The following is a 24,635-nucleotide window of genomic DNA, read 5'->3' as shown; positions in this document are numbered from 1 at the left end:
GGCGAAGTTTCATCAGAAACCACCAATGTGCAGCAGCATGTAGTGGGTTTAATACAATGGTGCAGGTTAGCGAAATTGGCGCCGAATTCCCAACACTGAATTCCCGCCTCCACTGCGGCACCTCTTTCTCTCTTCCTTCTTTCATTTCCTCCTTCATCCCTTACCTCACTGCGCGGTTCGAGTGTCCACTGAGAGGTAGCCAGTCACTTCGCCTTCGCCTTTCCTCAAAACCAATTTCCTTTTGCTCACTACTGGTTGATGAGGTGCTTATCAGATGTCGGTAAATATGAATATCTACCCACCTCACGCGTTGCCCGTGGTGCCGCACGTGCAAGGCGCATGAAAATGGGTATCAACTGGCGTCGTACCTGACGAAGGCTACACGGAATTAATCCAAGTCCACAGCCTTAGTTGTACGTCTGCCTTCAAGGGACACCCAAGGACGTTATATAATATATAACCTTCTTGGGGACACCATACTTCGAGGTAACGGTCGATGATCACTTCTATCTATAGATGATAATAATGTGTAGCCAAAGAGGCCAAGGAGGTTTGTGTGGTGGTGGTGGAAAACGTTTATTTGCTCTATTTTACAATATTTTTTTTTGTGGCTTCAGATGGAGTCTTCCATCTTATCATCAGGGTCGGTTCCCCTAGTCCAGGGCTCCGCTTAGGGTAGCTGCCCTGCGTGCACGCCTTACTAGTCCTTGTTGGACTTTCAGGATGTCGCTGGATAGCATCCTCTCCCACTGTTCCGCACTCGGGTTTTCTGTTATGGGTAGCCCGTCTATTTTCTGCCAAACCCATGTGGTATGGTATAGGGTTGGTTTGTCTCCACACCACGGGCACTCGCTCTTGTACTGCGTGGGGTAGATTTTACCATAGTCCTTCAATGCTTTAGCATTGAAGGACTATGATTTTACTTAGCATGTTTAGGCACGGGAATGTTAGCATACCGTGCTGAATACGCCGGTTCTCGTCCTTGTGTGTAGCTGACGAACCAACGTGCATATCCATGCTTTTTTACAGCATGGCAAAATTTTACGCTTGCTAAAACCGCTAAAATGTTGCTCCAGCCCATCCAACGTTCTTGTTATTTTGCGAGGTCTCCCTTTACTTGGTCAAATTCCGCAAGTTCATGCTTTCTTTTTTCGCCTAGTCAGCAGCTTTACGATTAATTTAGTAACGCTAGCAAGCAGCTTGCGAAGACAACTTGCGCCTTCCAGTGGGTTTACTTGCGAGCTGAGGGGCTGCTTCAGCCAACGTTTGTTCTGTACGTTTGTGCTGTGAATCAGGATAATGAATGAAATGACGTCATCAATCTAACTGGCTCGACGTCATGGATGAAAATAACACTTACGTTATTGAGTAGTAGTTACAAAAAGTTATCATAAGTGTTTTGTCTCTTCGTGTCTAAAACTGCTCGAGATAAAAAGCAGAAGGGTCGTATGGGAAACATTTTTTGTCTCTTTTAAACGTAGTAAACGCAAACATACTGCAATTATATATTTATTTTTGTAGGTACATACCATGACGCATATTTTATAAAGTAGCGATAGTTATTTACCGATCACTTTTAGCAACAGTTAGAATAAAATTTAATTTCGCTATTGTTAGGACTTGAGCAACTGCGCAGTCTGGACACCAGTTGCAAATGGCCGCGTCCACTTGTTTAGAAAGTTTCGGCAGTTCTGGAGGCTGTTAGCAGTGGCTAGCAGTCGTAGACCGCAGGGCGTTAAATTTGTTAACAGTTTACTATTTCCAGAGTGCAAGCTGGCTAAAACATGTTAAAGTATTGCAGTCGAGCTACAGTAGCATCTAGATCTCTTCGATCGGTAAGTGCTTCCACTTTGTTCAAGCACTGACCAAGGTGACCGATGAGGTTTTTAGCGATAAGATAGTTCAGCGCTTTCTCTCTTTAAATGTGTACGGTGCTTTGAACCCCTGTTTATAGCAGATTGCTGTGCGAAGTTTATAGCAGATTGCTGTGCAACACACGTTATTGCTTTCGGGCTGTGGCGACGTTGTTCAAACGGCAAACCGTCTTGATCCAACGCAGTGCGTTACCACGGCGTCATGTTACAAGAGCAGCCTTACCAGCGAGCGAAAAGATGATATTGCAAACGGACCCGGGCTTGCAGACTTTATTGCTGGTGCCATTCCTAGGGGAAGTACTTTCAAAGACTACAAAGGAAAACTGAAGAGAGCTCCAGGTGAAACTGAAAGGTTAGCATTTTTGTTCTTATGTTAGCAATGTTTGTTCGCGTAACAGGTCCCTTTGTTATGTCTACTGATCATTGCCCAATCAGTGATCCTACTGTATTGATCAAATCCTGCTACATTTGATTTGGTGGATTTTGTATCTCTGATTCATACTTTTTCGTTTCGTTTCTTCCGTTGGCCACTTACTAAATAGGCTGAAGCTACCTCCGTGGCTGAAGGTAGATATTCCTAAAGGAAGCCACTTCTCTCGCCTGAAAGGAACGTTGAGAGGCAAGAAACTGCACACAGTAAGTATTGAACCCAATACACTGTTATCCAATCTCTTAGTCGCTGCTGAGTTGGCATATTTGATTTTCTGCTAGCTGTTCGTTCTGATCCGCTTCAGTATAGTGCCAGCAAGACAAGGCTGTATAGTTTGTAGCACTGTGAGATAAATCGCGTTCTTCTAAACCTTGGTGAACCTGTTTATGGTATCGCGATAACTGCTGCAGTGAACCTTCACACATTGACAATGATCATGCAATTAGGTCAGAGCATTTGCTTTACTGCATGAAAATTTTTGATGAGCTCTGTGAACTATGTACTCTATCAAACTCCTTTCTCATCAGGCTTTTTCTACTAATATTGCCAAAACCTTGCTTTAGCAGTTGTCCATCCTTGGACTCGATGGGTTAAGCAAAAGAAATTTATGCCTTTGAGTGTGATTTGAGTCTGCATCCCCAGAGATTTCACATTGGATCATTGATTGTGCAATGAGCACCTCAGTTCCTGAAAGTGCTCCAAAATATTGGTGGAATCAGCTAAGCATATTTGGGCATATTGCACAATGAAAATGGTAGCAAAAATTGAAAACAACGATGTGAGTGACCAGTTAAAGACTCATAAATTTTTACATTGTAACCCGCTTTCCAGAGGTGTTAAGATCAAGAAATGGGCATGCTCGGCATAAGAAGGAGAAGCAGCTATCAAGGCTGTCAAAGATGCAATGCAAATACTGCGAATTGTATCATTTTGGAAGAAGTTGTTGTCGACATGGCAAAGAGTATGGTAGTACAGTACAGGAGCAACTTGTTGGGGATGATGGATTCAGCAGCAGCGAGATGGAGTGTGATGATGATATTAGCCCTGTGACTTTGGTGCATCAGTAAAAAAATGCAGTGTGGACCTTCTTGTACACAATTTCAGTCCAGGAAGCTGTAAAATTCTTTGGCTATGATAACCTGTGCACTGTGCAAAACTCCTGCTTCTTTGAAGTAGTTAAAATAAAATCATGTCTGTTCTTTTGAAGATGGTTAGCTGAAGTGATAAACTGTTATTTTTTTATTCCTTATGTTCAAAGCTCTTTCCATGTACACAGTATAAATTGTATTAACTCCTACCCTTCTGTTGTCGCAGGTGTGTGAAGAAGCACGTTGCCCGAACATTGGAACTTGCTGGAATGGAGGCCCTGATCATGTTGCCACAGCAACAATCATGGTTTGATTGTTTCCACAGCGATGCAAAAGCCTACACCTGTTCTACTTAAGCATACTAATGCAGTTGAACAAAAACACTCAAATATTCCAGGTCCTGGGTGACACCTGTACAAGAGCCTGCAGGTTCTGTTCTGTGAAAACCGCCCGTCACCCTCCCTTGCCAGATCCCGACGAGCCGGAGAACACAGCAGAAGCAATTGCTGAGTGGGGCCTCGACTATGTGGTTATAACATCAGTAGACAGAGATGGTAGGCTAATGTGTTTAATTTTCAAGCCATGTGTCATGTGCACACCATATCGCTGCTTGCTTTGTTATGGGGAAAGCTCAGCAGTGGCATAGGCATTTTGAGCATCTACCTTATGCGTGGGAGGTGGGGGTTCGATCTCCAGTGCCATCAAGCATCCACCGATTTTTCATTGAGTACATGCTCTCCTTGGGGCCGGGTGCTTGGCTCCTCTGAGGCAAAATGCTTTAATTTTACTTATAATTTTATTCCTCAAACGACCGAATACATCGGGTGAAATGCTTGAGAAAATGAATCTTTAATCCCACCTCGTGCAGATTAAACATGTTAGCCATTGCGCTCTTTGGCAAAACTGCCCTTTTACCATTTAAAGCAAATCATCAGCTTCATCATCGCTTTTTGTGGATACCGTAATAATGGTTTGGAATCTACAGCGTCATATAGCTGTAGTGGCAAATGAAAATAAGGAACCCCTGTTTGTATTACTCATTTAAAATGATCTCCCAGACAACTTGTAATTTTGAGGCTACATTTATAGTGAATATGGCCATAAGGAAACTGTATCTATTTAAAATGATGCTTTGTTTTCTAGATTTAAGACATTTATTTGCACCGAACGCTGCATGGGTTCAGATATGGTAATTATATATGCCTTGAAGTTGCAAGACTGTAGTGACAAGTTATGGATGAATTTCAACCTCCTGTGGTCCAAAATGTTGTCTCAAGTGACTGGTCTTATTTGAGCCATCTTACAAACAACAAAACAATATTGCACAATTATGTGCGTACCTGCCTCAACATGATAAGAAATCTTAGCACACATGTTGCGTTTTGCTGTCATGAGGACGCATCTTCTTTAACATTTGTTTACAAGGTGTGTTAAATGCTCTGTTCACTCCGACAGTGAGCCTGTGATGTCGCCCTCATGCCATGCTTAGTATTATCACCAATGGTGAATATCAACAAAATGTGAACAAATCATCACTGTGGCTTTGTCCAGAATTCATCACCGAGTAATGCTGAATGCTACATATTATTAGTCATTTTTAATTAAATCGTTTTTTATGGAATTTTTTTTATTTGAGTTGTTTGGTGATGCCTATTAATGATTGTTCATTACATGATCGGTTCCCTTTGATAAAGCAGATGATTGTCAGGTTTTCATCTTCTTTATGTTTTCATGTATGTAAGCATTCATGCATATCATTATAAATAATGCAATCATTTGTGCACAATGAAATGCAAATTTTAGTGGCATGCAGGTGCGAGAGCTGTTGGCGATTGCTTCCTTTACAGCTGCCATTCACTGCGGATAAAAAGTACAGCAGATTGCTATCGACTTTCAGATCTGCCGGATGGTGGTTCTGGCCACTTCGCAGAGACTGTTCGCAAAATTAAACAGAAGTGAGTCCTCTCCCTGTCATCTTTCACTGCTGGCTTTAAACTGGGTGCACTTTGTAGTTGACAAAGACTGGCATCTCCCTGCATTAGTGTCATTGCAATGGTCGGCTGTTTTTCAGGAAGTCCTCGATTCTCGTCGAATGCTTGACCGGTGACTTCGCTGGTGACCTCAAATCTGTAGCTGAGGTGGCTTGCTCTGGGCTTGATGTGTATGCACACAACATTGAAACTGTTCCTGACCTGCAAATGTAAGCGGGCTGTTGCTTGTGAAGCTGATCGTCTTTTTGTTTTGCCTTTCTGCACAATATAAGGCCAATTTAAAGTTCTCGCACTCTAGTACATTCACTAGGTATGTATGTCTTGCTTGTTATTACAGGTATGTCAGAGATAGGAGGGCAAACTTTGATCAATCACTCAAAGTCTTGCAGCATGCAAAGGAGATGAACCCCAATGTTCTAACAAAGACCTCACTCATGCTTGGCTTCGGAGAAACTGATGACCAGGTGGCAAAGACAATGGAAGGTTGGTTCCAGTGTAACTTTATTGGGAAATTTAACCCTTATTGTGACCTTTGGCAATCGCCGAAGTGCAGAGTGAGTTGTTGCAGTCGTGATAACTCGCTCTGTTGAGGGTGCTTAGCGTGTGAACAAAATTCGTTTCTGTTTTATTCAAGACAAAAGGCATGCCATTCATAGACTCTGCTAATCGTTCACTCCTGATATAAAAGCTTCCAACGTCACTGAAATACAAATGCAACAATTCGTTGCAGCCCATGTTATGTATGAAAAGTTTTGGATAAAGCAATGAAAGTTGGGAGCACCAGACTGATGTTTTGGAATGGTATGACTTTGGAAGCACAAGTCATATTTAAAACAGCTGAGGAGCTGCGGGAGGTCTTACTGGATTAAGGCACCGCTGAGAAGTTCTTGTGTATGATTCTCTAGTGAGCTAAAGCTTGTTAGAAAAGAGTAGATATGTGCCTGTGTGTCTTGTGTATCAGTTTTTTGGAAACCATTTTTCTTTCACAGCGGTTCGTGATGCTGGCATTGACTGCTTCACACTAGGCCAATACATGCAGCCTACAAAAAGGCATCTAAAGGTTTGTAATCTCATTTATGTTAATTTCTACATATACAGCATTCTTTAGTAAGAGTACCAATCACACAACTGGAGCCTTCGATCTTTTCATCATTTTAAGGGCATGCCAATGAAGAAATGGAGCTAACCACTAATAATTTGACCAAAGATAAATGAAATCTTTATTAACTAGACCATATTTGGAAGTTCCCAATGGATATTATGCTTTCTTAGAAAGAAAGCCCTTAATGCACGAGGCCAGTTAGACGCCATTTTTTTAGACCTTTCTAAGGCATTTGACTTAGTTCCTCACCAAGACTTACTTACGAAACTGCGGGCTATTGGTATCGAAAACAACATCATTACATGGATTGACTGCTTTTTGAAAAACCGCAAACAGTGTGTAAAACTGAAAAATTCTGAGTCTGATAACTTGGATGTCTACTCAGGAGTACCACAAGGTTCAGTCCTCGCCCCCTTATTGTTCTTAATTTATATCAATGATATCAATTCATACATTCACTCTGGGGTACAAATTCGACTCTTCGCGGATGACTGCGTAGTATATAAGGTAATAGATTCTATAGAAGATCAAATTAAACTAAATGAATCTCTATCGGCTATTCAGACTTGGTGCACCAGGTGGGGAATGAGACTCAATGCCACTAAAACAAAAAGCATAATTTTTAGCAACAAGAAAAAGCCACTAGATTTTTCATACATTATAGCCAATGTCCCAATTGAGAAAACTAATTATATAAAATACCTAGGAGTGACACTATCAAGCAATCTAAGCTGGGAACAACACATTAAAAACATATGTCATAAGGTCTAAGGAAAGCTGTATTTCCTCAGAAGAAGATTACACAACGCTCCTCCTAATGTAAAACTTAATACATATAAAACGCTCGTAAGACCAACCTTAGAATATGCTGACATTATCTGGAGTCCACATCAGCAATATTTGATAGGCAAACTAGAACGCATTCAGAACTTAGCAGTGCGCTTTGTATACTCAAGCTTTTCCAGACATTCCAGCGTATCTAACCTACTTCACAAAGCAGATCTTCACAGCTTGGCACAGCGTAGAACAACATCAAGACTAAAATTTCTGTTCTTACTTTATCATGGTGGTTTGAACATATCAAGAGAAACATACCTCCAGGAACCATTTCGTCGCTCTTCGAGAACTAACCATGAGAAAGCACTTCATCAACCCATAAGCCATATTAATGCTCATAAATATTCTTTGTTTCCAGAGGCTATATCTAGTTGGAACAAACTACCCTCGACAGCTGTGAACTGCAACTCAGTTGAATCATTCATAGAGCATGTCAATAGCATTGATTCATCAGTAATGCCATCGTGATAAAGCTATGATGCTGACTTTCATTTCGTATTTTTTGTAACTATATTTGTTTCCGTACTGAACCCGCTATTTTCGTTTCCCTGAATTGGCATCATTACCACCACGATGCCGCTATGATGATGAATTCTTATTTTGTATTATATATGTACCTAACTTGTTCCCCTGTATTGTCTCCTTTGTATCCACTCCTGCATGGGCCCAAGAAGGGCCTGCAGTGTTTGTAAATAAATAAAATAATAAATAATAAAAAAGGAAGCCGATTGTTCTAGATTTTAAGTGCCAAACATGGGATAATTCCTAGTGTGGAGGGTAGTGAACTGATGGTTTAAGATACTACTAGTTATGCTAAAAGCACTAGCCGAGGTTTTTTTTCTGGTCAAATAATGGGATCTGAGCTGACAGCCACGTTCCATTTAAACTGGGTGTGCTTCAAGCATGCCTTTGCTACATCTATGGACAACTACAGGGGAACAAAAAAAAAAAAGCAGCATTGAAAGAGTGCAGGTGTGTAGAAAGACTCTGGAGGACTAGATACGACATTCACGGAGCTGGAGAAAAAGAAGAGCAGATGTTATGACAATGCCAATGGCTTGAGCAAAGGAGGATGCTGATCAGTGTTTAGGCTTTACAGCTCACCCTCTCAGCACAATGCATCCTGACAAACCACATCTTTCATGTTACTGGTGGCACTATATACAGGGTCTGTTCTGAAAGTAGTAGGACTGGTTTTTTCCTGGGCGAACGGGCGGACGAGAGGTGGACTGCGCGTGCAGGTTCGTTGAAGGGGGATATTGGGAATGCTGGGGAAAATCGGCAGTCGGCTCTCGGCCGTTGAAGAGAGGAGGTCGCTTGTACTGTGAACCCCTGTCGAAGCGTCTCGTCACGCTGAATAATCGAGCGTTTACTGGATCAGCGATACGCGATCAAATTTTTAGTAAATCTTGGTAAAACGGGAAAAGAGACTCACGACATGATTAAGGAGGCCTACAGTGACGCTTCCACGGGTAGATCAGGTGTTTTTTGAGTGGCACAAGCTTTTCCGAGAAGGTAAGGAAAGAGTGGAGGAAGACGACCGCTCCAGATGCCCTTCGACCAGCAAGACCCAACGAAAATGTGTAGCGAGTGCAACATTTACTTAACAGTGATCGTAGAATGGGTATCAGAATGATTGCTGATGACTTGAGCTTTCCTCAAACCCATATTTTTGAGATCGTGACAGAAAACTTATCCATGAGGAAATCGTGCGCGAAGTTGGTGCCGGGAGTGTTGTCAGAGGAGGAAAAAGCCAACCGGTAGGATCTTCTTCATCATGTGAATGAGGACCCCGATTTTTTGCCCAGCACAAGGCGGCAACGCTGCCTCAGCCCCCCTACAGCCTCGGCTTGGCCCCGCCATACCTTTTTCTATTCCCGAGAATAAAATCGACGCTCAAGGGGGAACATCACGGATCGGTAGAGGTGGTTCAACAGGCCGTGACGAAGGAGCTAAACAGCATTCCGGTCCAGGCGTTCCTGGAGGCGTACGAAAACGGTAAAACTCATTGGCAGCAGCGTGTAGGTGCGGAAGGGGTCTACCTTGAAAAATTGTAATCGTTTGTACTATTCTCTTGAATAAATTTTGTTTAAAAAAATCAGTCCTACTACTTTCAGAACAGACCATGTATAGAGTGCAATCCCTCAGTTAGTCTTCTTGTTCTTCCTTTTCCTGCTTCTATAATGGTTCAATCCATAAAGTACTACAAATCACTGATAATTTAAAAAGTATATTTATTAATCATAATGTTACTTTTCTTGACTTAAACAGTCCTTGTTGAACACAGAGGATCAAAACATGCATTAGAAGTGAAAGGTGGGACCATCATGAGGATGCCTTTGTCTTTGTCTTCAAGAGAATATCCTTGCTGAATGAATGTATGTGGCACTTCCCGACTTGTTACAATTTACTAGCAGTTGCTGCTCGAATTCCACCGTGCTTTTTCGAGAAACAGGAACAGAATTGAGTGAGACCATATTTATTTTCTGAGGACTTTCCTACTTAGCTTTGTTGTGCTTGAGTGTTGCATTGTCCTACATTTCTTACGAAAGCTGATCATGCAATCATGCAAAGCTCATGCAGAGCTGATCACACAAGTAACACAAAGATTAAGGTCTGCTGACTGCAGACCAATCTATTCATTTTAGCTTAATCATTTCAGCTGGTAGGTCTGCCACCTTCTAGACAAGACTTCCTGTTGCCAGCATGAAAAATTGCACTACGATTGGCTACCATCAGGTTGCATTTGTATTTTCAAAATCAGCTCGTCTTTGCGCAAAGGAAAATTGGAATAGTATGGGTGTTTTTATGGTAGTTATGAACCAGACCTAAATTTCAAGCATTTTACGATGAAATCGTTGTAAAACTTGGCAGACATACAGTGTTTGGTATTGCGAGACATTTTGTAGAGGGCCAGCTTTAAAGCTTCAGTACAGACATTGTGAAATGTATTTAATGCTCACAAATGTGATGTAACTTGGGATTCAAACTTTGGGCAGTTCGAACCGATCTTGCATGCCCGAACCAGGTTTTTTTTCGGTATTAAATTTGTCACCTATATCTCTTGCACGCAATCAGTGTTTTACTATTGGTCTCAATCGCAGGTCGTTGAGTATGTAACACCTGAAAAATTCATGCACTGGGAAGACTACGGAAATAAACTTGGGTTTCTTTACACAGCCAGTGGGCCTCTAGTTCGCTCATCTTACAAGGCTGGTGAGTACGCAGAGGCATGTTTTTTCTTACATTACTGTACTTACTATCAACAATTCACCCTTCAGTAAACTTACCTGCTACTGTATATTGATGATTATTAGCCGACTCCGGTTATAAGTCGACCCCTCAACTCGCGGCCCTCTTTGGGCAAAAAAAAGTTAGATTCCGAATTTAGGTCGACGCTGCCACACCCTGCGGTCCTAGCTCGCCCAAAATGTTTTTCAGAAGGCCGAGTCATAAAGAAACATTTATAATAAGGGAGTAATTACTCATTGGCATCCACCCGAGCGCAGCCATACGGCTACAACTCTGTTCAAAGTTGACAAAGTTGACCAACTCTGTTCCCACTTCGAGTTATTGATCAATTCGCTCTCGCCCTACCATAAGCTTGCCGTCCCGGTTAGCTCAATTGGTAGAGCGACTGCTCCGGTGTAGCGGTGGTCCCGGGTTCGAACCCCGGACCAGGACGAATTTTTCTTTAACTACGAAGTTTCTGAGAAAGCTGTATAGCTTTCCTTTGTAGCCGTATGGCTGCGCTCAGGTGGATGCCAATGAGTAATTACTCCCTTATTACAAATCTACTCCACCTTGGGGGATTCCCCTAAAACATTTGACCAAAGAAACATTTATTTGTTCATGAGACATCTCTGACTCGTCGCTTGTGAGGACACAGTCGCAATCATCATCTTATGAGCCACTGCTGCCGCTCGTTTGCCGATCACAAGTTGCTATCATATTAAAACAAACCTTTGGTGCATATCTGAATTAAATTCAAGTTTTTTTAAGCAGATCCACTTTCGCACCATGTCTAACAACTATTATGGAATTACGAGCGCATGGGGCATGATATTATCCGCGACTTGGCCGAAATTACTTTTGACGCCGCATATAGGCCGACTTTAAGACTCCGCATATACGTCAACTCAGATTATAAGTCGACCCCCTAACTTTGGAAGGACATTTAAAAAAAAAATGACGACTTATGCGCGGCAATATACGGTACTCTGGTGCAACTTGCACTTGCTGCAATTTCTCTGGATAATATACAGCTGTGGCAAAATAGTCACGTTAGTGTTGCTTTATAATGCAATTAGATTGAGGTTAGTTGAAGCAAACAATGAAAAGCTGATCTGCACAAGAGAGTAAAATGCCTAGCATGCCAGCACTGTCCTCATCAGAACTGTTTTCTGTGCACAAACAGCGAGTGTTGCATAACTCTGCTGGGAACATTTGATGCACAGAACTTATCAATATGCAATGCCAAGCATGAAAATGCCATCTAATTTCTAACAGTGTTCTCGTTACAAGCCAAGGCTCTTGTAAATCATGTCTGTTCTATGGTATTCCTAGGATCATTTCTATAGGATGTCTGTTCTATAAAACGTCCTTTTAAAACTTATTGCTGCTTTTCACAATTGATGCAGGTTTCAATGCCTATGTAGGGGTTGCGGGAAGCCAAATTGGTCAGTCAAAAAAGTGAACAGGCTATTCATCATCATTCATTGGTACAAGGCAGCTAGTGTGTAGAAGGCCGCATACTGCTGCATTTTAATGCGACTTTAAAATCACAAAGGCAGAATTTTGTGTTACATTCTTCAATCACCAAAGCATCTACAGTAAAAGCATGTCACATGGAGGTAGTAAATGTTTAATTTAACAAGAAATGTTCAGAGATGGTGATCTTGGGGTTTTGATGATCCAGTTTACTAATACTGAAGTGAGCTTCACATTGAAACTTATCCTTTCCATCCCCGTGGCCATCATAGCTGAGCTAGAAAAAAAAATAAGATGGTGGGGGGGTGGTTGAAACTAGATGCTAAAAAGAGCTGAGCCTCAGAGCTAAGCTCATTTCATACAGAGTGAATTCGCTTGCTGTTTCAAATAGTTCTTGCAATGTTATGTATGCAGCAAGAGAGGTGACGACATCACCACACACACACACACAGTTTTTCTGTGTTCCTGTGACTTTCTAGTTAAATCACTGAGGCGACGTCATGAATAGGTGTTGCCTGCATATTCCGGCTTGTAGTTTTCTTTTCATCAACTAGCTGCCTGCAAAGTAGTTTAATCATTAGCAACTTTTGCTAAATGTTTTGTGGTGGGTTTTGATTTTACATTTTGTGAAAACTTAAAACCTTGTCTTGAACCGGAAGCAAATTTTCAAACAAAAAATTGGAGGGAACTTTTAAGCTCTGCTGTAAGGGTATGACACGAGAGCGTAGTGGGTTCATTCCCGTATATGCAGAAGGTCATTTTCTACTTTACATTCATAGGTCTCTGGAAGTCCTCATACCCCTCCTGGTGTAGTGGTGCAGCAGTTAACCAATGCACCACTACTGCGCGTTGGCAGGTGCTCTCAGCGTTGGGCCTTGTGTGTGGCCCAGGTTGCTCTTCCCGAGCAACCAATTGACTTGACTTCCACCTGCCACGATGGGTAGTTTGCTCACTATCCTGTGGGCAGGCTGTGATGGTGGCGCATAGTCACATGACCTAAGTGGCCCGCCTGCCTCCTAGGTTGCTCTGTGGGCACCATCTGCCAGTCATTCATGCTGGTGGTTTTCCGCTCACAATGCTCACAACGCCAACGCTGGATTTTCTGGGTAGCGGGGCCTTTAACACCATCGCGTTAAAATTGGCAACCCTCTTTAAGTGATATGAGGACAGCTGCGTGAGATGTTTTGCACACCTGCGGTTCAAATGGGGTTTATTGCACTTTCTGGGACGCAAATGCTGCCAGCCACAATTTTTGAATTGCTCGCAACGAGTTGTTTTGGGCGGTGTTCGTTGGCTTTTGTACTTTAGCCTTAGCGTTACACTTGGCAGTCTTACATAGTGTTGTTGTAGTTGAGCAGTCAGGAGCTTTCTTCTCAGGCATAAAAGCAGCGTAGCATTCCAGATTCTGAACACACTCGGTGGTTCTCAAGTCATCCAACAGCCCCCACCAGTTGCAGGACTACTGTTGATGAAGCGAATGGGCTCAGTCTATGCATACAAATACCCATTTGGTGCGTCGTCGTAGGCGTCAGCAAAGCTGGCATGTGTTCACATCCCAATCAGAAAACAGAAAACTTTTTTTCTGGTATATATGTCAAAGAATGTCGTACCCTTCATATTGATAGTGGCCTCACCGTAACAGTATGTTTGGTTGCTGTGCATTCTCAGCAACCATATTTCAACTGCACACTTGGGCGTGGAATGCTATCTTTTACAGTTTCTGCTCCATCGAGCTGCGGTAATCAGTAGAAGAAGCTGCACGCATGTCCACAGTAGTGTAGGACACTTTTTTTCCTCTTTGTCATTTCATGCGGTGACTGCTGAGATGGGGCTCTGGTGTTGCACCAAGATGGCCGACGCACGTGCCCAAGCGTGTAAAGGCCATGCAGTTAGCACAGTAAAATGAGGTTCACAAATATAAAAATTGCAGCTGCAAAATTTGCAGTTGGTGAGGAAGGGGAATACGAAATTCGCAAATGCAGCTACTGAGTGTTTGAAAACTGCAGTAGCTAATTAGCAAGTCGCTACCTGTAGAACAGGCGTAGTGAAACCTCGTTATGACGAATCATTAAAAAATAGTAAAATAGTTCGATATAGCCGAAATTCGTATTATAAAATGTCGCCAGAAAATTTGCGATAGAGAAGCTAAATTTAGTCAGTGAGAGTGGCAACTGGCAGAGACCTTTTCTGTAGTTTTAGTACAGTTTCGAAACCACTTGCAGCGATTCTGGAGGCCAAAAGAAACCTAGCAGCAAGCGCTAGTTAAGTTGGCTTCGCCGCACAGTAGTGCAGCGGCAGATCAAACGAAAGCTAAGGTGGCTTCCTCGCATTAAAGCAGTGCCACTTAAAAATTTGGATGGCAGGACGAAAGGTATCGCTGTTTTCACCACCTCTGCTCCGGCTGCTGGAAAGCTACAATAGCCAAGCAAGTCGAGGCACAACCGTCGAGTGCAAGGTGCGAACGGGTGCCGACTGCCTGGCTACCAGCGTTTCTAGCCACTTTATCTTCTGTGTCGTCATTGGCTAAGTGCTCCGCCCCGTGTAGTAAGGCAAAGCCTGTCGCCGGCCATCTAACTGGCCACAGATTGGCGCACGGCAGTTCGATATATCTGTTTGTGGCAAACTGGGGTCGATATATAAAGCAGGAAATGCATGTGTTCGTTGAAAATATTTAGGAACAGTTTGATGTAGCCAATAATTCGTAATATCCATGTTCATTGTAACAAAGCTTGACTGCTTTCAATGCTGCTCTCGAAGCTATATTAGGCATTCAGCAATGATGCTAGACATGGTGCATAGCTTCATTTGGCACTGAATTAGCCCTGTTTCCATGTAATTCTGACATTATTCTCTTTAATGGAACGAACTGGCATTTTTATTGTTGCCGCTGTGATTCGGTAAGAGCAAAGCTGCGTTGCCCGATGGCTTTGTAATACATTGAGAATGTAAGGATAGTGGCCAAATAACATTCTTTTTTGTGCAGGTGAATTTTTCGTGGCAAACTACTTGAAGAAAAAGAGGCAGGAAGTGGAAGCACCATCGCAGTGATTCGTGCCATACAAGTAAAGCTTCTCAGCTCCACAAAAACTGGAAGACAGGAAAGCACAAGCAAGCAAGTTCAATAACACACGGGGCAAAAGATTCAATGTACAGATATATATAGATATATATATATATTCTCTTTATTTCTCAAAAGTAACCACTGAATTATTTTGCTATTTACATATATAGCATCTGCCACTCATCCTTCTCTCTACAGAATGAACCTTGTGCATTCTTTTCAACACAACATGCTGAATATGTACACTCTGCACAATGGTACAACAAGAAATTTACATATTTAATGAATACACAACATCGTGCCACCTAAATGTCTTTTTTGATATTTGTAGTCAACCATTAAATAACATTTCACAGTTTCTGAGTTATTCTTTGAACATTTCCTGTGTATTTTCGCACTGTGGGCAAGCAAAGCTCCAACAGCAATGCATTTTGGGTTAAGGTACTTTAAAGCCTGCATTTTAGAACAATACAACAGCTGAAATAAGTTAAAAATATTATGCATACAATAGCTATACACTCATTCACACCTGACTAGGTAAGTGGTAGACTGCTGTTCATCGTTTCCTTACAACAGCTTTACACAAAATGCACAAGTTTGCGGCCAGACTGATGCATGACTAGGAAGCTAATAAAAACCTGGTCCCTGTACATAAAAACAAGATGTTAAAAGAAACTGTGTTGGATGCCCTGATAGAGTGCTTATACACAATAACACAGACAAAAGTAAAAGAATAATATGCATGATTTCTGTAGTTTGCTAAACTATTTGTGAGTTAGTGTAGGAAATTTTTGCAGAGCTTAACAAGACTGGGCCAGCAGTAAGAATTTGCTAACCGCAAGTGGTGACTTGTGATAATACCACAGAAATGTCTTTTCTGATCTTGCTAAGAGTTCATTCAAGGCTACCAGATATGCTATATCTCCTCAAGCATGATGCTGAGAGCAGAGATATGTTCTAATGTAGTCATTCCTTGGTCGGTTTTTAGGCAAAATCATTACCTCTGAGCTGGGTACAAGTATCACTTGTTTGGATAAGCTCATGTGTAGCGATGTGTTTACATTCATGTAAATTACCCAAGATAGGCAACGAGTCAAATGTTGATGCGAACATTGGTCAAATCAAGCAATGTCTTGAGCAGAGCGAAAACATGCACGAGATGCCCATTGAAACTGCAACATAGCACAGGGCATCTTTCGTTACAATAACTATATCTAAACAACTTGGATAAAAAAATAACAAGAACAGGCCGTGGCTAGCAGCATTACACATCTCAAGGTGTCTCTTTGCCATTTAACATTTTGGGCTAAAAATAAGCCACCCTAGGCATGTGCCAATTTTATTTCACGAGAAGTGTGTCAACTCCTGCCGTGCAAATGGATAAAAACACCCATATGCAAAAGGAATAAAAGAATGTAACAATGCTTCCTGCCACACTGCCTCAGCATTCAAGCAACGGAAACACTCGCAATAAACTTTCAAATGCACATGATAACAGTCTATAACAAACAGTAACTGTCAGGCAACCCAATGACACATCTCTCATTTTAAACGATTGTACTTATGTACAAGCCAGCCACCACTGCCACGTCCTCACCAACCTCCCGGCCGTCCACTCCTCTGAGAGTGCAGCTCAGTTTTACCAGGAAAAAAAAAAAGCCATGTCATCATGAAACGAATCAACAGCACCAAGACGCACTGGTATGGTGACAATGATTTTAACTACTGTCGAACAACCAGACTAGTTCCCTGCTTGAATGAGAGCAAGGTTGCTTCCAGCGGAAACAGTTTTCAAGAATCTTACATCAGAACAAGTGGAGTTGTTCAGCGCATATATTTAATCTTGGCTGATTTGCCTAGTGCACTGAACGGAAGAAATCTGACAGAAAGTATGGTTTGATATATGGTGTTTAATGTGCCAAAGCTTCATGCTGGCAATGAGAGACGACGTAGTGGAGGGCTACGGATTGGTTTCAACCACCTGGGATCTGTAACGTGCACTGACATCGCACAGCACTTTTGCATTTCACCTCCATCTAAACTCTGCTGCTGCAGCCAGAATTCAACTGCGAGACTGGGCTCAGCAGCCAAGCTAGCCACTAAGCCACAATGGCAGGTGACAGAAAGGATTGGGAAAGCATAAACACAGGATTCCATATTCTCTTCTGTCTTAGTTCTTCCGTGCAATGCAGGCTGCATCATTTTTGTCAAACTGTCTTGTTGTGCTGCCCTCAAGAAATTGTACAGTACGTGTTGCGTCATGCTTAAACCTTTGCTGAGGACCTGTATCCTGGTATGCACAGGCTGGCTGAAGCAGCAGAAGTGGTTGTGCCCATTCATTTGCGAGAACCAACAGAGCCACAACACTAGTAAGCAAAGAAAGCAAAAGCATGCTGCAGCTGCTTATACCATGTCAAACACTACAAGTAAATCAGACTACCGAGATGGGCAAGGTGTCTCAATGAAAAGACCCAAAGCAAACACAGGCAGCACATTCATCACGATTAACAATACAGCTGTTGTGCAACTGTGGTTAGTCTGGTGACTTTTTGCTACCTTAACTACAGCACTGATGTGTTCAAATGAATGAGCAATTCCTCAAAGCTTGAGGACTGTCTCTGAGGTAGCACATACAGTTTCTCTGCAGTATTGTAAACCACTGGACTGATGTCCCAATTCAAGCATGTCTAAGCAGCAATGCATGCATAGCTTTCACATGCCCGCATTTCCACGGAGGAGACTGGCAGCTGTTTTTAACAGTTGCTGCATGGCAACTATGCTTAGAAGAGGAAACACAGTATAACGCATCAACTGTGCTTCCAGATGCAGATTCCTATGGTGCAATTAAGTTTCCTGACTGAGGTAAGTTTATTTGGAAGAATGAATACTTTCTGATAACACTTGAAAGTCCAACAAACAGAATTATGTTTGGTGTCTTTATCTCTCATCTATTGGCTGAAGTGCTGTGCATAACATCGAAAGCATTCATTTACTAACTCACTTTCTTCCTAAATGTTGCCCATTGAGTGTGCTAGAAAAAACACTGTCAGGCCCTCTGCTCTGGGCCACAATGTGGCGACATTGTACACTTGTTTCGAGGTTGCTTCAAGCTCAGGAGTAGCAGAGAAACTACCAAGGACTACAGGCATCACGGGCAGCACACAAGTTGTGAAACTGCGCAGTGAGACCAGTCTACTGATTGAACACAATCACTTTTGCTGCTTCAGTCAATTGGCGCTCACACTGCTGGGGATCAACTCTCAAGGGCTACGGGACTGAGTGTGACACATAAGGTACGAGCCTGGCTGTGTGCCTTGATAGGTAACTGAGCTGCACCCTGAGAGAGATGGCTGGTGCTCAACTCTTGCGCTGGCTGTGGATTGTGCATGCAGACACGTCTGCCTGCTGGCTCTCACAGCGGTGGCCACAGGCCTGTTTCAGGGATATGTACAGTGACAGAGATGGTTCTGCAGCCTGACTGGATGTCAGACCTTCGTCTCGGGCCCTTCTGCACGTTGAACAAAGGAATCACGAAGCCGGACCAGCAGCAGGGCGCACAGGTGACCATACACCTTGTTGTACCAGTCCGGGGTTCGACCCCTGCAAGGAGAAAAATCAGACAGGCTCTTGAGCTGTTTTGGCCATTGCTGCTGCAAGTGCAATTTGCAAACAGTTAGGTAAAACATATTTGCAACATTTGCCAGTGTTGGTCTAGTTGGTGAACTTCATGGATCCTGGATACAGTAGATGAAACAGCACTCCACTGCTAGCTGAAGACAGCATATGGATGTGTCACTTTCATCCACGTGTTTTATTTGCATCTACGACATTTTAGATATACGGCCTTCTTTTGACTCCTGTCACAGCTTTCTTAGCTCCTCACTCGGATGCAGTGCCTCGATGAGTGGAAGAAATCTCTTGTCATTATTCTGCCTTAGCAAAAGTTGTGGAAGCTAAAATTCATTAAAGTCACTAGAAGTATGAAAAGACAACAGATAGCAGCAGTTTCTTTTTTTTGTCATTAATGCCTTAAAAGAACAGTGTGGTAGTAAAATTGTCTGAAAATGTGAACCCTAAGTAAGAATGACAACTGCGACTGGTAGTGGAGGCATACGGTGTCCCTCATAGCCTGATTGCTTTGGGACGTTAAACCCCAATAAACCAAACCAAATAGTGGTTGTAATAGGTCATAATGAAGCTGTCTTCTAATCAACTTGTTTCTTAAATTCGCAGCTCCAAATTATTAAAGCCAAATGGACTGCAGCTTTCTCTTAATACAGAAGACACTTAATTGTCTTGGAAATCTCTTCACACATTTCCATACAGAGTTGTAATGTTCTGAAGGGAAAAACTGAACAGCACCAAACTAATTATTTCTTCACAAGAACATTAACAAACTAGAAGCTACAGTAAACAAACAGTAAAGTTGTTGAACTGCTCTCTTGCACACATCCATACAAACACAAACGCACCGCGCTCTCTTCTCACCTGAAGTCAACTCTGCTGATGTGGGTGACCCTTGACTTGCCTGCTCCACAAGGCTCGATGAGATATCGGGAAGCGAGCACAACTGCTCTGACACCACGGAGCAGAACAGTGGCATCCGGATGATTGACCGAGAGCTCCACCAGTGCACAGGACCCCCTGGCCAATTCCGTACGCCAAGCCCTGGAGAGACAAATGCACATTTGAGGCATTCTGAGTGCCCAGTAGAAAAAAAAGAAAAAAAGTGCACACTTGGGAAACTGTAAAACATTAAAAATGACAACACAGGGCATGAGCTGTGAACTGCAGAAACCATTAATTAAGAAAACAAGGCTGTATTAATAATTACATGCAAAAGTGATATAACACTGCATGCGTTGAGTCACCAGAAGCTGGCGTCAGCACACAAGTGACAAGCGTATGAACTTCGGAGGGTTTCATCAACATGGCAGTGCTCTTGCAATAGCGCACCAGAGAACAGCAGATAAGTTCTGTACGTATTTTACTGTGGCATCACAACTAATATTCATTGCCTGTTAATGGGTTTGTACAGTGACAGCGAGAAAGTTGATGCAGTAGTGTATGAATGGACCAATACATTGGAGAATGGTAGCATTATTATTTATTAATTCCTCTCGACCATAGTCCTACATTCAGGATAATCACAAAAAACAGTGCTACTGCCATGGAACATGCTATATGAAAAATGCACACCAAAGCTAAGAGGGTCAGATGCAAGCGTTGATGAGATCACTAGACAATTCATGACCGCTTGGACTTTTGAAAAGTGAGCACATGTATAAAGAGTAAACAAGCAATTTTGCCTGATATGCCAACATTAAGTGAGTGAGTTCTGGCTGTAAGTCTGTCAGCGGCTATGCACTCAACAAAAAACATTATACCAGAGTGCTCCACCACCAGACTTGCAGACCAAGTAACAGTTGCACTACAAGACTACATCAATCATGTCCTACGCTTAATACCAAGAGTGGCAATGAAGATGCCAGTTGGAATGGGAAATACCACCCACTTCAATGCTGACCACTACGTGACCATGATGATACTGAAACCATGAGCCAAACCAAATAGCATCTACCTATCCGCTCATCTTTGGCACTTGTCAAGCGCTGGTTTAAATGCTCTAAACTGAGCTGGATACAACTCAAGATTGAATCAGCAAATGCTGCTCAAAGGAAGCGATGCAATGCATGGTGTCACGATCAAACGCCTTACATCTGCTAGCATGGCATTGCTAGTGGCTATAAGAAGTACAAGGAGAATGACTGCAGCATCATGGCATTACATCAACATCACCGCTTCAAGGCCCTCCTCTGAGAGGCATTTGCTGCTTCATATTTTAGTTGTATCCAACTGTGGAAAAAAAAAAAGTCCAGAACAATGACAATATAGCTTATTAGCAGCTTTTCACAGCCAATGGCTTCAAAATGAAACCTTTGGGTTTTCTAAAGCAAGCACATTTCACATGTAAAAAAACTTTTAACATACACTATACTCCACAACTTATGTTTGCAATGGAGTGAAAGCTACAGAACCGGAACGCACACTTTCATTCTATGCAGTGGATTATAGTCCCTGGCTGGGGTTAGTCTTTTCCTTTTAAAACATTGTGTACTGGTAACATCTGTTATTTAAGGCACATTTCTAATGTAACTGCACATTTCAATGTTACAAAGCCATAGCAAAAACATTTTTATCTCAACAACACTTTTGGGCGCATCTGATTACACAAAGCTGCCATAGATGGCACCAGCTACACTATCAATGAAGCAGAGCAATCAGGCAGCAACGAACATGGCAGGTCGCAACCTACAGCTGAACTAGTGCCAGAGTGACAGGGACACTGTAACCAGGGGGCTGGATGGGCCACAGCCCACCTGGTATCCTAATGCGAGGCCTAGCCCCTCACCCCCAGTCCCATTTACATGGGCTGAGCTCCCCCATAAGAAAACTTGGGGGAGGGCTATAGCTTATTCAGCCCCTCTGGTCCCAGCATCCCTATGGAGTGACACAGTAATGGCATTCTGCCCCCTATACCTTTCTCTTCAATGCCAAAAAATGGTGTTGCCAAGTGTAGGCTGGTATATATCTATTCATAAGAGATTATTAAAGTAATACAAACCTTAAATTTAAACAGATTTGCATACCAGACACTTCTCCCAAGATCACAATAATGCCAGCTAACCTGTTCATACATTCTTGCCATTGCAACCAACTTAAGCCACTGTAGCAAAAATAAGTTTCCTAAAAGCACTGATGAAACTTCATTTGTTTTCATTATTGCCCTGAGCTCACATGAAATGAATTTTAAATTTCCAAAATTATCTTTCTTCTGGGCTCCTCCTACCGTTGAGATCCAAACGTGAAACAGTACTTCAGGTTCAAAAACTTGGAAAGCTTTCTTATACTATCTGCATCCACTGGAACTAATATGCATATGTGTGGTTCAACCAAAATGCATGGAGGTGGACCAAGCAAGAAAGGAGCAGAACACCTTTCTTAAAAATGTCATTATGCACATTCTTCTCTGAAGCACACGAAGTAACCTCCAACACACAACATTCCTCTGGACGTTCTTGACCATTTTGCAATGAGAGTGCTTTTAAGTAGAAGATGAAAAAACTTGGGGGGGGATACAAGTTCACATAAAGAGTATGATGTGATAGTGTTCAAGGGCGGCTGCGATCGCTTGGTAGTCCCCTGGTGCATTCTTTCACAGACATTGACTCATTTGTTGCCATCACGTACTGCTTTGTTACACATTATTGTACATATTAATTGGTGATGTTAGTTAGTGACCATAATTAATGAACTGTTCCTGTAATGTAATTCGCATATGGTGCAGTGTGAGGTGCTCGTACAAGCCCTCCATTTATCCCAATGAAAAAACATTCATGAGTGGTACAGAGGTAGTGTGCCCGGCTCCCAACCCAAAGGACAGAGGTTCGATTCCGCCAGACCACCATTGTTCTTTTCAGGAAAACTGCTTTTCTACGTCGCTACCCTTTCAACCAGTCATGGTTTTCCAGTCACGACAACACCGGCACTGGGTTTTTTCATTGAATTGGTTCATTGAATGGGGCCTTTAACACTGTCAGATGGAAAGTTAAATGTCTCAGCATGTTTTTGTATAGGCAACAACTACGTCCTAGTGCAAAGCCAAGCTTTACACTGTGCTCACCTGAGCACACAGAAGTCCCTCGGTGCGTGTGGCTTCATGGAGCCGCAGATGTATTGGATGACCTCACTTTGCTTGTCCAGTTTGGCAATGTGCCGCCATTTGATGAGCGTGTTGTCCCAAATGTGCCTGGTGCCCAAGAAAAGAGTAGGAACTAAGCAGGACACTCAAGACAACTGAGCAAAATAATGTTCTAGATGCTTAAGTGGCAGACAGGACCAGGGAAAGGCTTGAACCACAAATGAATCTCTCTACAATGATACAGTAAAAAAGAACATAAAAAACGGTGCAGAAGGTGAGAAAAAATGTAGGAAAAGAAAGTACCTGCCTATTTTATGCTTTTCTTTCACTTTCCCTCGTCTTTTATTTTGTTTATTTCACTTATTCTAACACACAAGCATCTTTTTCATATAGCTGGCATGAAAGTATGACTTTCACTAGCTGGTTATGAAGCCGATATGTTTCAGCTGCCACAGTAATATTTGTGGCTTGGAGCTTCCTTTGGCTGTGATCAATAAGGCATTTGAACTTTTTTTTCGTTTCCCAAAGCTGGGGGCTGACCTACACAGTCAGTGCATCACCAAATATGCAAGTAAATAAGGCATAATGTGCCTATCTCTCCAAACAATATTCAATTAGAATGAAAGGGGTGAGTCAGCGCTTCCGTTTTCAGTGAAAACACTTGTTACATTACAGTAAATATGGTATACATGCTTTAGTATCTTATAGTTGTATCAGAACAGTGCACACTGCAACTTTACAAAGTTCCTAATGCACATTACTTTCGGCGCTAGTCTGCCTCCCCACATTAACGTCTCACTTCTGTGATGCATTAATCTCATAATCCAGTAATGCATTACACATTTCATTAATTATGAGAGCCTAGTCACACGCGCTAAATCCATATGTTCTCCACATCTCAGATCTTAAACTGCATCTTAGAACCTTTTTTTATTTCTTATAATCTATTCTGGAAAGCTAGGTGTAGCTCTTCTGGTTGACTTCATGCACTGCAATCACCATAGTTTGCCACTAGAAACTACTAAATTGATTGCATGGCTCGTTTTCATCATCATCATCATCATCAGCCCGACCACATCCACTGCAGGACATAGAAAGGCCCTTTCCACTGCTCTCCAATCAATCCTGTCCTGCACCACCAGTGGCCGCCATATCCCTGCAAACTGCCTGATCGCATCTGCCCACCTTACCCTCTGCAGTTCCCATACATCATAAACTTTTTGTTTTTAATTAAACTTCTGTGCTTGTAAGACACACTCATTGCAGACTTCACTGGCTAGGTTTCTTGAGGGGAATATCAAGCTCACCTTTCCCGAAGAATCCGTGTAAGCAGCTCAACTGGTGGAGCTTCAACTTCGATGACACACCGCCAAAGCCTCAGTGGGAGACCATCTCCAGGTTTTTTGAAGGCCAAGTCGACGTCAGCATGCTGCACATTGGCCCAGCCTTTGCTCTTCTCCCGGGCCTCCTGTTCAAGAACGGAGAGCAAAAGTATAATTTTTTTGTTCTTTTCCCAAACAGAAATGGTTGAACAGCTCGTTCGAACTTCAAGGGAACGGAGAAAACGTTCTAATTATCTGGAAGTTCGAATTATCAGATGACCTCAAAAAAAATGTCCAGAACTGTTTGCTTCAGGAAAATTTATTTGGCAAAAGACTGGGCAATGGTTGCCTGATTTTGAAATGAGACCAGTGCAGCAAAGACGATTTTTCACGTTTTCATTAATGCTTTATTGCGTGCATACTGTCGGGAGCAACAAAGCAGAACTGCCTCAGAATCGCAAGGGCCTCCCACAGCCTCCTGCAACGCGGTGGAGCTCCGCCACTGACACTTTACACCC

General features: G+C 42.5%; 2 protein-coding genes across 8 annotated transcripts in view; one reads left to right on the top strand and one right to left on the bottom strand.

Annotated features, from left to right (window-relative positions):
- Window positions 1-1,646: 1,646 nt before the first annotated feature.
- Las (lipoyl synthase, mitochondrial) lies at window positions 1,647-15,451 on the top strand. The gene is made up of 11 exons (XM_089566653.1): window positions 1,647-1,835; window positions 2,060-2,226; window positions 2,417-2,510; window positions 3,619-3,699; window positions 3,790-3,946; window positions 5,290-5,347; window positions 5,464-5,592; window positions 5,721-5,866; window positions 6,373-6,443; window positions 10,427-10,538; window positions 15,016-15,451. Exons 1-11 carry the CDS (start codon window positions 1,785-1,787, stop codon window positions 15,078-15,080), a joined length of 1,131 nt encoding a protein of 376 aa, XP_089422779.1. The 5' UTR covers window positions 1,647-1,784; the 3' UTR covers window positions 15,081-15,451.
- The window catches only part of cv-c (RhoGTPase activating protein), a 436,691-nt gene continuing 427,229 nt past the window's right edge, over window positions 15,174-24,635 (bottom strand). For all 7 annotated transcript variants that reach the window (XM_089566644.1, XM_089566648.1, XM_089566645.1 and 4 more), the window contains 4 exons: window positions 24,103-24,263; window positions 22,778-22,903; window positions 19,582-19,761; window positions 15,174-18,693 (listed from right to left, as the gene is read on the bottom strand). In XM_089566644.1, coding sequence (XP_089422770.1) covers window positions 18,579-18,693; window positions 19,582-19,761; window positions 22,778-22,903; window positions 24,103-24,263 — 582 coding nt within the window. In that variant the 3' untranslated portion in view covers window positions 15,174-18,578. The remainder of the gene's footprint in view (window positions 18,694-19,581; window positions 19,762-22,777; window positions 22,904-24,102; window positions 24,264-24,635) is intronic.

The sequence above is a fragment of the Amblyomma mixtum genome, chromosome 1 (genome assembly GCF_055824585.1).
Source record: "Amblyomma mixtum isolate Tamu chromosome 1, ASM5582458v1, whole genome shotgun sequence".
Classification (NCBI taxonomy): domain Eukaryota; kingdom Metazoa; phylum Arthropoda; class Arachnida; order Ixodida; family Ixodidae; genus Amblyomma; species Amblyomma mixtum.
This window is presented reverse-complemented; position numbering and strand designations above follow the sequence as displayed.

Excerpts from the sequence above, each read along its gene's own strand:
- Las (XM_089566653.1), top strand. The coding sequence starts at position 1,785 with ATGTTAAAGTATTGCAGTCGAGCTACAGTAGCATCTAGATCTCTTCGA. Across the intron at positions 5,348-5,463 it reads GTTCGCAAAATTAAACAGAA|GAAGTCCTCGATTCTCGTCG; the intron begins GTGAGTCCTCTC and ends GCTGTTTTTCAG. Across the intron at positions 5,867-6,372 it reads GGTGGCAAAGACAATGGAAG|CGGTTCGTGATGCTGGCATT; the intron begins GTTGGTTCCAGT and ends TTTCTTTCACAG.